Raw genomic sequence first — 12,840 nt, forward strand, 5'->3', positions numbered from 1 at the left:
TTTTAACAGAATTCAGTCATGCAACAAATATGTGACTCCAAAATGAGGGCAAGAGAGAAAAATCATTTTCATTTTCCACCAATATATATTTTGTCCCACATGATAAGCGTGTGAGAGATATATAATACAATATGTTTGTGTGTGTGTGTTCATATGCTGAAAATTGAGACGAAGAGGTAAGAAAGTTGAGCTTTTGAAATAATAAAAAAAAAGAAAAAAAAAACAGAGAAATCGAGGACTCTGTTACTGTGAAAAACAAAATTTCATTATTCCAATTTTTGAAAAACCCTATTTTATCTTCTTAATTATTCACAATTTATGTTTTGTTTTAACTAAATATAATTAAAATTTGATGTAAATTTTTGGACGAAATGTGTATAAATGAAAAATTTGGGTGATTTTTCTCTTTTGCCATCATTTTATAGTCATATGCTTTTCACATTACTGATTTTTGTTAAAGACTTATATGATGGACTAACAAAAGGGAGACATTGACACTTGACTAGAAGTGTAGAGAATTAATCGTCATGATTTCATAAGTGCAAGGATTAACTATCACGATTTCATGTGTAAGGATCAAAGTGAGATTTGACCAGAAGCGTAAAAGGGTTGGCTTTCACGATTTCATGTATAGGGACCAAAGCGAGATTTGGTGCAAAGTATAATAGCACCCCAAAACTATTAAGACGAGTTTTAACAAGCTAGAAGCATAAATGTTTCAACATATAATCAAAGTAAATATGTACCTATGATGACAAAGAATCAAAAGCAAATCCAGACTACAAAACTATTTTTTCTGTTTTCCCATTTTAATGGACAATCAAGCCTTCCACAAGAACAAGGGAACTGTTGAGCAAAGCAACAAAAACAAATGCAATTAACCAAACATAAATTTCTCTGATGCATAGCAACTTTGAAGCTCAAATTAACGCTTGGTTAAATGCATACAGACCACAAAGAATTACCTGCACAACAAAAAATAAGACGTAAACATTCAACCGAATCAACCTCTCGCCCTCCCTCTTCCTCTTCCTCTTCCTCTAGCTCTTCCCCTTCCCCTTCCCCTTCCCCTCCCTCTGAATCCTGCTCTATCTTGGTCGTCAGCATCACCTCTTTGAAAATTGAACATGCTCATTTTCAAGTTCTCTGCCTCCGAGTCATTAGGGCCTCTTTGTATCTGAACAAGCAAAATATCATGAATCAAAGATGGCAAAAACTGTTATGATGAACATGGGTATGACAATTATGAAAACCCTAAGGGACTTTTTTCAGGAAATGAAAGACAAATGAAAGCGAAAGAAAAGTGAGGAAGAAAGAACCAGTTCAAAAAAGACAAAGTGGTTGCTTACTACAAAATCATCCTAATTATTTACCATGTACAACTATAAATGAGACCTAATCAATCTACTAGTCTGATTTTATTGTTAACCATTTAAGAAGTTTATAGAATGGTACTAATAATAGTACGGATATAATATAATAAAAGTCTTACAAGATATATATGCATAAATTAATAATAGAAGTGATAATATTAATCCTAGTATTAGTAGCAATATGATAATGGTGGTAGTAAAATTAACACAGCAACATGTGAGGATGCTAACAGGAAGGTCTTCCAAATCGAATTGGCTTTGAAGTTGCCATGCAAGATCCTCATCTTGGTTAACATTGGGAAGTTCAGCTCTCATTAAAGGATTTCCCCCTGCTTTTCTCCTTTCCCACTCATCTAAAGTGAAAACTGGCGTGTCTTCCTCTTTCCCCTTTCCTCTATGTCTTTGACCTCTAGAATGACGATCATCCCGGTTTGGCTGATTCATTCTCTGTAGGAGCTTTTGTGCAGCCGCTTGATTTTGAATGGGTACAGATTCAACCACTGTCAGAGATAAAAATATCTACATCAGTGTAATTGTAAAAAACTTACAATAAAGAGAACTTCAATTTAAACAAACTGCAGTAAGGATTTACAGTCATGGTTGTTAGAATTGTACGATTCACGATTCGATTCATACTATTTGATACAATTTTCAACAAAAAATGATTGGAATCATGCTATTGAAACATAAATTGAGTGAATTGTACGATTCAATTTGCAATTCACTACAATTCGTTACGATTCAGTTCTATTTTTGTTTTTGCTTACTTTATGCATGAAATGAGGTCGTTTTCGCTAAACTAGCAAGATATAAAGAAGAGATCAGTTAAATATATTGATATACATGATGTTATATGTATATACATATATAAAATTTAGCTATATTGATATTTACATCATTTTAAACACACTAGGTAGATTTTTATATGTATATAGATATATAAAATTATGTATTATATTAAAAAAAATGAATCTTATGATTCACGATTTACTATTTTAGCAAAATGATTCACAATTCAATTCGCGATTCGACAACAATATTTACAGTAGTTAAAATTCATGCATTTGATTCACTATTTTAACCCCTTATAGTGGGTGCTTGGAAAGTTGCTATTTTAGTTGGCTATTTTAGCTTTTGGCTATTTTAGTAGGCTAAAATTTTTATGTTTGAAACGATAGTTGGATTTTTTTGTAGTTGGATATGATGTTTGTGAGAGAAAAAGTGAAATAATTATAAGTTTGATGTGACATTTTGTCTTATTGTCTATTTTAGCATATTTTGTCTTTTTGTAAATTTTAACCCAAAAAGCCAAAAAAATAGCCGTTGCCAAATGTCTATCCGGTTTATCAACCACAAGAAGTAATGATCAATATGCAATACTAGAATTTCTTACTGCGCTACAAATAGATATGAAATCACACCTTCTTTTGGTCTTTCTTCAGAGCTACCTGGCTTTTCTTCAGTTCTTTCAGTGCTAGAAGCTGATTTTACATTGTTATCCACGCCACCTGCCTTTGAATCAAAGTTATGGAGCCTAGATTCAGAACTTCCGTCTTTTGCCAGAACAGTAGGCCTGGAACTTTTGGAGGTTGACCCAGAATACTCTGCATTTCATCATCTTTTCTTAAAGACTTGCAAAGCAAATTACTTTTTTATTTTTCTGTAGTTTGTTAACAATAGATATAATAGAAAGATCTCCACAAGGACATTGATTCAAGAGGAAGAATAAATTACGACATTTGTTTAAAACCGACCGAACACAGCCAAATATGTTCTTAAGAAAATGTCAAGTCTCTATAATCCTTCCTAATTTCAGCTAGCTGCCTATCTTACTTTGCACAGATGTAAATGTCATTAGTTCCAATTCTTTGAAACCAATCTCCTGGTTGAAGAACAATCCACCACCTTAAACAATTAATGCTTTCAATGTTTGAACTAACACTACACTTCTGCATCTAAATAGTAATTCTAGATGTGTCTACAGTACATCATAATATACAAGTTACCAAATGTTTCCTTTAAAAGATCCCTCATAGTAATAGAAGAAGCATTGAAATGCCATATCAAAACAGTGCATAACTTAAATGAAAATGAACCCCAAACCCCATGTGGACCAGTGGTGGGGAAAAGTAGGGAAAAAAATGCAGAGAAAAAAACTAGAAAAAAGAAAGGGTTTGTAATACTAACGAGAAGATCTTCCTTGAGGCCGTTGACGTGAAAGTGCACCAATTTGCAACTTCTCAAATGGTGGAGGACCACCATTGTCACTTTCCTTTGATATTCTTAAGGATGAACGGGAGAAACCTGAATATTTTTGGTTCATCTGCCATTCTTCATACAGTGACTGAACCACACCACCTAATACAGTCATCACTCTAGGATTCAAACACACAATACCACCACGTACTGCAGCCTTATTTTCCAAACGAACCTGCCAATTTAAATGTATGTCATTTCATTGAAAAGCACAAACATAATATGGACAAGCTATGAAGACTCTAGAAACTGGTTCAGAAAATGAAATGACCTTTATGATTGCCAACATCACCAGTTTTTTTTGAATTTTTTTTTTTTTTTAATGTAAAACTGAATTTTAACAATGTGTAGCGTTCAAAGAGACGCAATGTGAAGGTGGTGCTCTTAACAATTTTATGAATGTATTAAGTCTTAGAATTTATGCAAATTAGAAGTGTAAGTTAATTTGTTATCTTGGAAGGTATACATTAATTTAAAATTTTAAGTTGCAAATTGTAGGAATAGAGATGGCAATTTAAACCCGACCCGATAGGGACCAGGGACAGAATTCAAAAAAAATCCCCGATCATTTTCGGGCCGGGGACGGTGATAAGTTGTTCCACCCTGGCCCCGTTCCCCATCCCGTTTCTCCCCGCCTCCCTCTCTCTCTCTCTCATTTCAGATCTAATATAATATACTCATCTAATTATATCTAAAAATTATAATATATACTCATCTCTCTCTCTCTCTCTCTCTCTCATCTAACAATCCGAAAACCAAAACACACCTCTTATCTCTCTCATTTCAGATCTCTCTCTCTTATCTCAGATCCTCTCTTTCTCCGCCGCTTTGTCTCTCGTCTCTCCGCCGCCATGGTCACACTTCGCCGCTTGTTCTCAAGCTCGTTGCAACAGAGCTTTGACAGCTCCGCCGCTCGTCACTCCACCGCAACCAAAGTCTCCATCTTCTCTCTTAAGCTCGCCGCCCGTCAACGATCAAGACCTCTCTTCTCTCCCCGTGTGTCTCTATGTGTGTGTGATGATGATGATGATGATGATGATGGCGACTCAGATCTCAGATCTACAGATGTGTGTGTTTGTGTGTGTGTGAGAGAGAGAGAGTGAGATGATGATGATGATAATGACGACTCAGATGATCTTAGATGTGTGTGTGTGTGTGTGATGACGACGACTCAATCAGCTCTGTAACTCTGTCACCGTCGGGGATTTTTCGGGGTCGGGAAAACCCGATCCCCATTAGGGGACAGGGGTGGGGGGAGTGAGGGGTTCCCCGTTGGGGATCGGGGTCGGGGACGGAGACTTCCATACTTTCGGGGATCAGGGACGGGGAGGGCAATCCTCGGCCCCGCCCCGTTGCCATTCCTATGTAGGAAGGCAATGTAACAAATTAACATGGGGATTTATATAAAATTTTATCAAAGCTGCAAATTTATTTGGACTGTATTTCAAAGGAAAAAAAAAAAAAAAAAAAACTACGTCAGGAAGATATATTTGACATGTATCTTGATTCTCGTGTGCATCTTTGTACCATATTCAGCAAAATGAGTTTTCAATCAACAATACAATGAATTAATGATGTGAGTAATACAAGGCTATGGTAAATAATTATAATAATAATTATTTTACAATTAACTACTCTTGTACGAAATGTTTCAAAAAAATAAATAAATAAAATAAAGTTTCAATGTCTGATTCCATAATCCACATGTAACCAGAATGGCATCTCAATTGATTAAAATGTGAAGTCTCAAACTGTACAAACCTCAAACATACATGTGTACATTATATGTATATGTGTGTGCGTATGTCTCTGTAAAGTCCAATAATTCGTTTAAACAAATTCGTTTGATGTCCTCCAAAAAGAAACTCGTCAAAAATCATAAACACAAGCTCATCAATTAATAATCAATCACTTCAATAAATAAATATATAAAAAAAAAGAAAGAAAAAGAAAAAAAAAAAAAAAAACCCTCAATCTTAGATAACAAAAATAGAAAATAAACAAAATAGGCTGTACATATTTAACATAAGTTTCCTTCATCTTTTCCACTCACATGTCTAGCTCTCCATCAAAATAAGAATAAATGCAAAAATGAAGGGAGGAAATTTGTAAGGTTTTGAAACAAAAAGACATGAAAGAGGGATGAAAGAAGAGAAGAGTCCAAGAGAAGGGAAGGGTTGGAGGAAAAGGGACATACGTCAATTCTTTATGTTGAAAAATGGTAAGTGTTTAAAGTGTGCCAATTTAAAGGCACAACTATACTTATATTATATATGATGTATACAATGATTGCAGCCATAATGAGCAAAACACATAGACATGAAATGATTTCCTTTCAAGTTCATTGAATGGCAAATTAGCAACTTGGATGTTTATTACAAATGAGTTTTGCTGTTTATTGTGCATATTGGGCAAGAAATTCTGAAGTTACACAAAGATGTTACAACAAACACTTGCCTAATCACTACAACCAAGGTGCATGACACCTCAATTCTATATAGTATAAAACTAAGACAATACATTATATACAAATAAAACAAATCGATTACCTATAATAAAAACAGCAAGGGTGCAAACATCTGCCTCTCATTTTGTTATTACAATTTTTTTTTGATAAATAATTTTGTTATTACAATTTGACCCTTCCTTTATCTTTTTTTACTTCTTTACGGGAAGAAAAGAAGCTGCCAAGGTTTGTCTTCTCCACAGTTTTTGGCAACCGACTTAACACAATGCCATATTCTTTTGTAGCCTTTTTGACAACACACTATATAGTATCAAAAATAATAATTCCAAAATAATCATATTTATTTATCATGTTTTACTTACCATTTTATGTGTTTCTAGTGGATTGACAACTGATATGAGTTATGTAACTCATTGAACTAATGAAATTTATAACATGAGATGCTAAATTAAACAAGATATATATAAATACGGTCATTATAACATTATTTGAATATATATTTATTTATCATGTTTTGTCGACCATCTTATATGTTATTAGTGGTTGATAATTGATCTGAGTGATATGGCTCATTAAACCAATGAAATTTTAACACATGAAATGGTAAATAAAACATGATATATAAATGTGGTCATTGTATCATTATTTTAAAAAAAAATTAAAATAAAATAATGTTATGATTATCATCTTATATGTCAATATATATTGGTTTAATATTTCACCTAGTTACCAAAATATGAAACATTGCACATGATGAAGGTGGTTAACAGTAACAATTGACAGTGATAATGAAAATGACCAAATTAAGATGGAGACAATCAACATAGATAATTACTATCACTGAGTCTAAATGAAAGGAATTAATGATGATGCAGGCAATTGATAGCAATAATCAAATTGAGAGAGAGAGATTAATAGTGTATAATTATATTTAAATCTAATTATTAGCGTTGATAATTGACATCATAAAATTGAATTCTATAAAATAATAAAATGATCGTGATTCTAGAAGCGATTGATAGTGATAATTGACATCATCGACTTTAATTCCAACAAAACGAAAAATAGTCAAGATGATGATCAAATTGTTAATGTCGTTGTGCAGCATGTTCCAAACCACTAGTCACAATACAAAAGGAGAGAACAAAGTTTTCATTTGTGTATGACAAAACTCATGCTAGAGTGTGTGAGTGTGAGTGAAGCTAGAGAGAGAAGAAGAAAATAATAAGAAACAAAGGAAAATTGAGGAAGAATTTAAAGGTATGTATTGTATTTCTAAGTTTATATTCTTACAATTGATTAGGTGGATCACAAGAAGATAAACCATTTAGGTTGTTTTTAGAGCTGTACACGGGTCGGGTCATCTCGGTTTCCCCCTCAACCCATCAACCAACCCAACCATGGCGGGTTACACTTGCAATGAACCAATTCCGACCACTGCACTGTTTGAAATCGACCGTTCATGAGATACGGTTTTGACGGTGGTTTCGGTCGAGTTGCACGGGTCATAGAAGATCACAAACAAAAAACAAAAACAGAAAAGAAAGATCTAAGAATGATTTGTGAAGAAGAAATCAAAGAACAAAATAACAATAAAGGGAAACAGAAAGGAATAAACTCACAAGAAATCAAAGCCTTCATCCATTTTGCAAGTGGATTGAAAGCTGTTCATCATCAACTCACTAGAGTAACCCAACTTAGGGTTTGGCCCTTTGGCATCAAATTAGAGGATGGGTTTCGAAAATCAAAATATTAGAAGCGCGAGGGGAGAGGAGGTGATGATGTTTCAAATTTTAGAGTAGAGAGGCAAGAATGATGGAAGGAGATTAGAGACAGAGAAGAGGGGATATCTGAAAAAAAAATAAAAATAAAAAAAATAAAAAATGTGATAGAGAGAGAAATACTTGTGAGATAGAGGAGAAAGACATCTTTGGAATATGTAAATGAGAGAGAGAGAGAGAGAGAGAGTCAGGAGAAGAAGAGACATCTTTGGAATATGTAATGGCTTTTGTAATAATGACAGTCTTACAAATAATGATGCAATACAGAAAGGCAATAGAACAATGACAGATATCAAAATTATTTTTTAATTATTATCAATCGGATCAGTTTTTGTCGGTTGGTACACTTATTGAACTGCCGCCCGTCCGAAAAATTGAAAATTTTCACTCCTCCTACCTGCAGCCGACCGTTACTTCCTCAAAAACCGACCATTTCTTGATTTTTCGGATCGGATTGGTCGGTTTGGGAGGGTGATTCGGGTTTTTGTACAGCCCTAGTTGTTTTTATAGAATGGTGGTTACTAGGTCGGTAGCAGTCTTTGATATCTGCATACTGAATTAGACCAAAACTGACGGTATTTAAGTGCTCTAGAACATTACCCACATAGATATTAAGTTAAGCTACCCCCATTTCTAAATTCCTAATCCCGATTTGGTAGCAATCCCAACCCCCTTTACTTATCTCTCTCTGTCAAATCACAAATGCGTCAAAAAATTAGACTTTGTTCATGAGTATATTTTCAATTCTCACAGGCAAATCGACTGTTCACACTTACTCTCAAATTCTGTGTGTGTGTGTGTATCAATGTGTGTAAACTATATATGCCTTTAGTTTTTTTAGCTTTTCTTAGAATCCTAGGGATATCTGTATACTAAACACAATGCATTTGCAATTTTACATCAGAAGGGTTTGATGATTTGATAAATGAAGAAAATGGATTGAATTTGATAAATGCTTGTAGTTATTTTCTGAAGCAATTAACAATATAGGTAGTTTAGAAAAATGAAAATGCTACAAAGCTTCAAAACCTTCTCAGTTGTGTGCTTTATATAATAGTATTGATATAGTTGTATGTTTTATCATTAATCAGAAATCTGGAAGAGAGAATTAACATAATGGTTTTGTTCCTCAATACCTGCTCCTACGACCTAGAATAGCCACTAAAGCCTCAAACATATGACATATACGCGTGTACATGTAAAGTCTTATAGGCTATGATACGCACTATGGAATTGACTTTCTCAACAACGAAACATGAAAGGCATCATGAACATGGGTCATCTCCAGAGGTAAAGCCACAACAATCATTGAAATCTCTAAAAAACATTGATTGAGATAGTCGAGAGGTAGTGGTACATGGTAGAGATTGGGGAGATGATAGGCTTTCAGTGATGATTTGTGGTGATGGTCATGAGGTAGTGGTTATCGAGGGGCTGCTATGTCTCATCCAACTTAGACAGAGAGAGGAAGATGAGTTGTGTGGTGACACATGGAGGAGGTTTAAGAAAACCCTTTCAAGGTTGTCATCACCAACCTCAAGCTCGAAAACAACTGCAAGTTCATCCACCATCACAAAGCCAATGGGCGTGGACTCATGTCACATTTTGTGTGAGAAACCAAATTGACTTCTTGGAGAGATAAAACACTTGTACTATGAGAGCCAGATAAAGAGAATAGAGCTAATGAAAATGGGTATATCTATTTATCGAAAAAAGGGGGTAAAACTGAGAGAGAGAGAGAGAGAGAGAGAGAGGAATTTATTTTTTTATTTGAATTTCATCATTGGATGGTAACAATGTGATGGGAAAAAATGAAAGTGCAACTTTCGCTAACTCTGTTTATTTGGCATCACTAACAAGGCAGGTCTTTGCAAGTTCAGAAACCCGAGGAAAGGTATCTGTCATTATTGAAAACTTCCAGGAAGGTCAGTGGTAATTTACCCTAAAAAGTACAGAATCATCATAAACACAAAAGATATTTAGACAAACTTATTGAATAACTTCCATGTTGATAAATAGATTTTTTTTTTTTTCTTTAAAAAAAAAAAAAGCTCTGCCACTCTATGAAGTAACCCCGGGGAGTGGATTTCTTGGGACCATCTTCACTAGTGAACTTGATCAATAATGTGATGAAGCACATTATTTTGCTGTTTGTCTCTGCATTTTATTGTAAGCAAGCAAATCATGTTAATTTATTTATAAACCCATTTAGTTTTGTGTATTGCTCCCATCACCTAGAAATGTATATAGATACTTAACTAGCACCAAAATGGATAACAAAATGAACACATTAGAACTTGCAAAGCACAAGAATTCAAAATTTGAATGACAATACCTTAGTGCCAGGAATGACATCATCAGAAATTGATGGTATATGAAAGTACTCTATAGCAGTGATCTCAGAATGCCCATCTGTAAGAGTCAATCTCAAAAGACGCTGATTATTTGAATTTCCTGAATTATCAGCTATACTGCTTCGAGATATGTCCCTCGTGGAGGAAATCTATGGAGAGAGGGGAGGCAGAGGATTTAGTTAGTGCGAAAGTGAGAACAGAAGAATATAATTAATGCGTTGGGGTTTTTACTTTCATTTTTGGTAAACCAGCAATGCTCTGTTTGGTTACCAAGAAAAGGCAGGAAGTATTTAAAAAGTTGCACTGTGTTTGGAACCAATTTTTCTTAGAAATGGGATTTTAAAATGGAAAGGGAAAGGAATGAATTTGTACGAAAATGTCTTCTTTTTTATTGTGTGTGTGTTTGGAACTAATTGAAACTAAAAGGACCATTTTTTCTGTTTGGTTTATGAGAAATTGGAAAGAAAATTTATTTGCACACAATTAAAAAGTTAATGAAAAAGGGAAGTTAAATGAAAGAATTGCAATGTTTAAGATTTTCCAATTCCCATGAAATCCCATCATTTTTCATTGAATTTCAAGATGGCCATTTTTTTTTTTTTTGAATACTTTCAAATCCAACCAAATCAAATCCCACGTAATTCCATTCATACCAAATTCCATTTTCAAATCCATCAAATTCCACCATTCCAAACATGCTGTTAGGGTTTTAACACACACACACACAATTCCACTCAATTGGACCTAATACAACCACATATTTTCCCTTTTTGTTAGAAACCCAACAACACAACAGCATAAAATAACTCCAATTCTAATTTCATCTCCTTAACCAAGTGAAAGAGTGATTTTAAGATGAAAATTGAGAGAGAGAGAGAGAGAGAGAGAGAGAGAGAGAGAGAGAGAGAGAGAGGGTTGCTTGCCTGAAGGACTTTGGGGCCTTGGAAATGAGAAGCCTTGCGGAGGACAGAAGGATCAGGTAATGATTTGCCACCGATTTCACGCAAGTCCATGTTTGCGAGCTCTGATTCAACCGAATCAACGGTACATGCCTCTCCATACAAAGCCCATTGAACTACGATGAGGGCTTTCACCTTTTCCAGGTCTCCGAAGCACCACCCTCTGCTTATTAGGGTTCGTATCAGACCTTCCGAAGCAGCCAATGAAGAAGACGAGGCCTCCATTGTTAGCGCCCTTCAGGTGTACGATCTTTGAACCGTGTGCGTGTGTGTGTGTGTGTGTGCGCGCCCTTCAGGTGTACGATCTTTGAACCGTGTGTGTGTGTGTGTGTGTGTGAGAGAGAGAGACAGAGAGAGAGAGAGAGTTGATTTGGTGGTTTATGGTTTGGGCCCAAAAGCTTTCTTATGCTTGAAATGTTATGGGCTTTCTGGCAATGTATTTCAATAATGATTTTGGGCTTTCTGGATGAGAAGTTATTGGTTCGTCTTGAGCTGTGGTCACGTAGTGCTTTAAGAGATGTTTGATTGATAAAATTAGGTTAAGTTTGGCAAGTTGCCAAAAAGTTAAAAAGTCAAAAAGTTACTAAAAAAGTTAAAAAGTTATCACTATTTATCAAAAGTCAAAAATTACGGCTGCACAACTCTCAATCCTAATTTTTCCCTACACACTAATTTATACAATTTTTTAATACACATTTTTTCATAAAAAGTCAAAAAATTAACCCAAACATCCATATTTTTTCCCTCAATTTTTTAGTCCAAAAAGACAAAAAGTGTACTTATTTAGGACACCCCAAACAACCCCTTAGAGTATCGAACTGAAATTATTAATTCGTGAGTTTAATAATTTTATATTTATTTTAAAATTTTATTTTAAGATTATTAATTCAATGAATAATTAATCTAATAAATTTATAGGATTATTAGTAATGAGGCGGGGATATGATTATATATCTTGAACTAAGAAATAAAATAAAAAGACTCTTTCACCCTTGACTAAAAATTAAAATACTTATTATTTTTTTATAATTTTATATTTTAGAAGGTTAAAAATAATTTTGAAAAATTTAAAAATTTTTTTTGATATTTATTTTATCAAATTAGTTTATATTTAAAAAAAAAAAATTAAAAAACAAACCAAACATGGACTTTGTATTTTGTATTTTTATTTTGCTTTTATTTATTCATTTATAATTTTTTTTTCAAAATCATGTTTATGAAGAAATTTTAATAAAGTAAAGATTGTAAAGAAACAATGATAGAGGATAAGATTAGAAAAGAAGATAAATATAATTATAATCCTACATTCAAATGTTTTCTTATCAAATGCAAATCAAACAATGGATAAGGGGATAATTTATCATACTAATCCAGTTGGATAGTGAATACCACAATAATTTGATGGAATTATTAATACCTTCACTATTACTCTTGTGAATCAAACATGACCTAAAGGTATTGTGATTGATGGAAGGAATAAGGCTCAAGAATTTGTATTGGATAATTAAAAATATAAAAAAATATAATAAATTACAATTGATAAAAGGTATGGCCACGCCTCCTGACCAACCAATAATTTTCCCTTCTTGACGTTGTAATAAGCCCAACAAAATTGAGTAACTCAAGTTGAGACAAGCTAGGCACCGTTTG

At 33.9% G+C, this 12,840-nt stretch overlaps 1 protein-coding gene and 1 long non-coding RNA gene across 2 annotated transcripts; one reads left to right on the forward strand and one right to left on the reverse strand.

Moving 5' to 3' along the window:
* Positions 1-777: 777 nt before the first annotated feature.
* Positions 778-11,597, reverse strand: LOC114264134 (tudor domain protein (DUF1767)). The gene is made up of 6 exons (XM_028204742.2): positions 11,155-11,597; positions 10,213-10,380; positions 3,561-3,804; positions 2,795-2,977; positions 1,605-1,873; positions 778-1,177 (listed from the first exon to the last, which is right to left on the reverse strand). The coding sequence occupies exons 1-6, from the start codon at positions 11,413-11,415 to the stop codon at positions 1,004-1,006; spliced, it is 1,299 nt and encodes a 432-aa protein (XP_028060543.2). The 5' UTR covers positions 11,416-11,597; the 3' UTR covers positions 778-1,003.
* On the forward strand, positions 10,551-11,565 carry LOC145806381 (uncharacterized). Its single transcript, XR_014349407.1, has 2 exons — positions 10,551-11,431; positions 11,487-11,565. It is a non-coding gene; the product is annotated as an uncharacterized LOC145806381 (long non-coding RNA).
* Positions 11,598-12,840: the final 1,243 nt, after the last annotated feature.

Source organism: Camellia sinensis, chromosome 13 (assembly GCF_055761805.1).
Source record: "Camellia sinensis isolate YWXY chromosome 13, ASM5576180v1, whole genome shotgun sequence".
Classification (NCBI taxonomy): domain Eukaryota; kingdom Viridiplantae; phylum Streptophyta; class Magnoliopsida; order Ericales; family Theaceae; genus Camellia; species Camellia sinensis.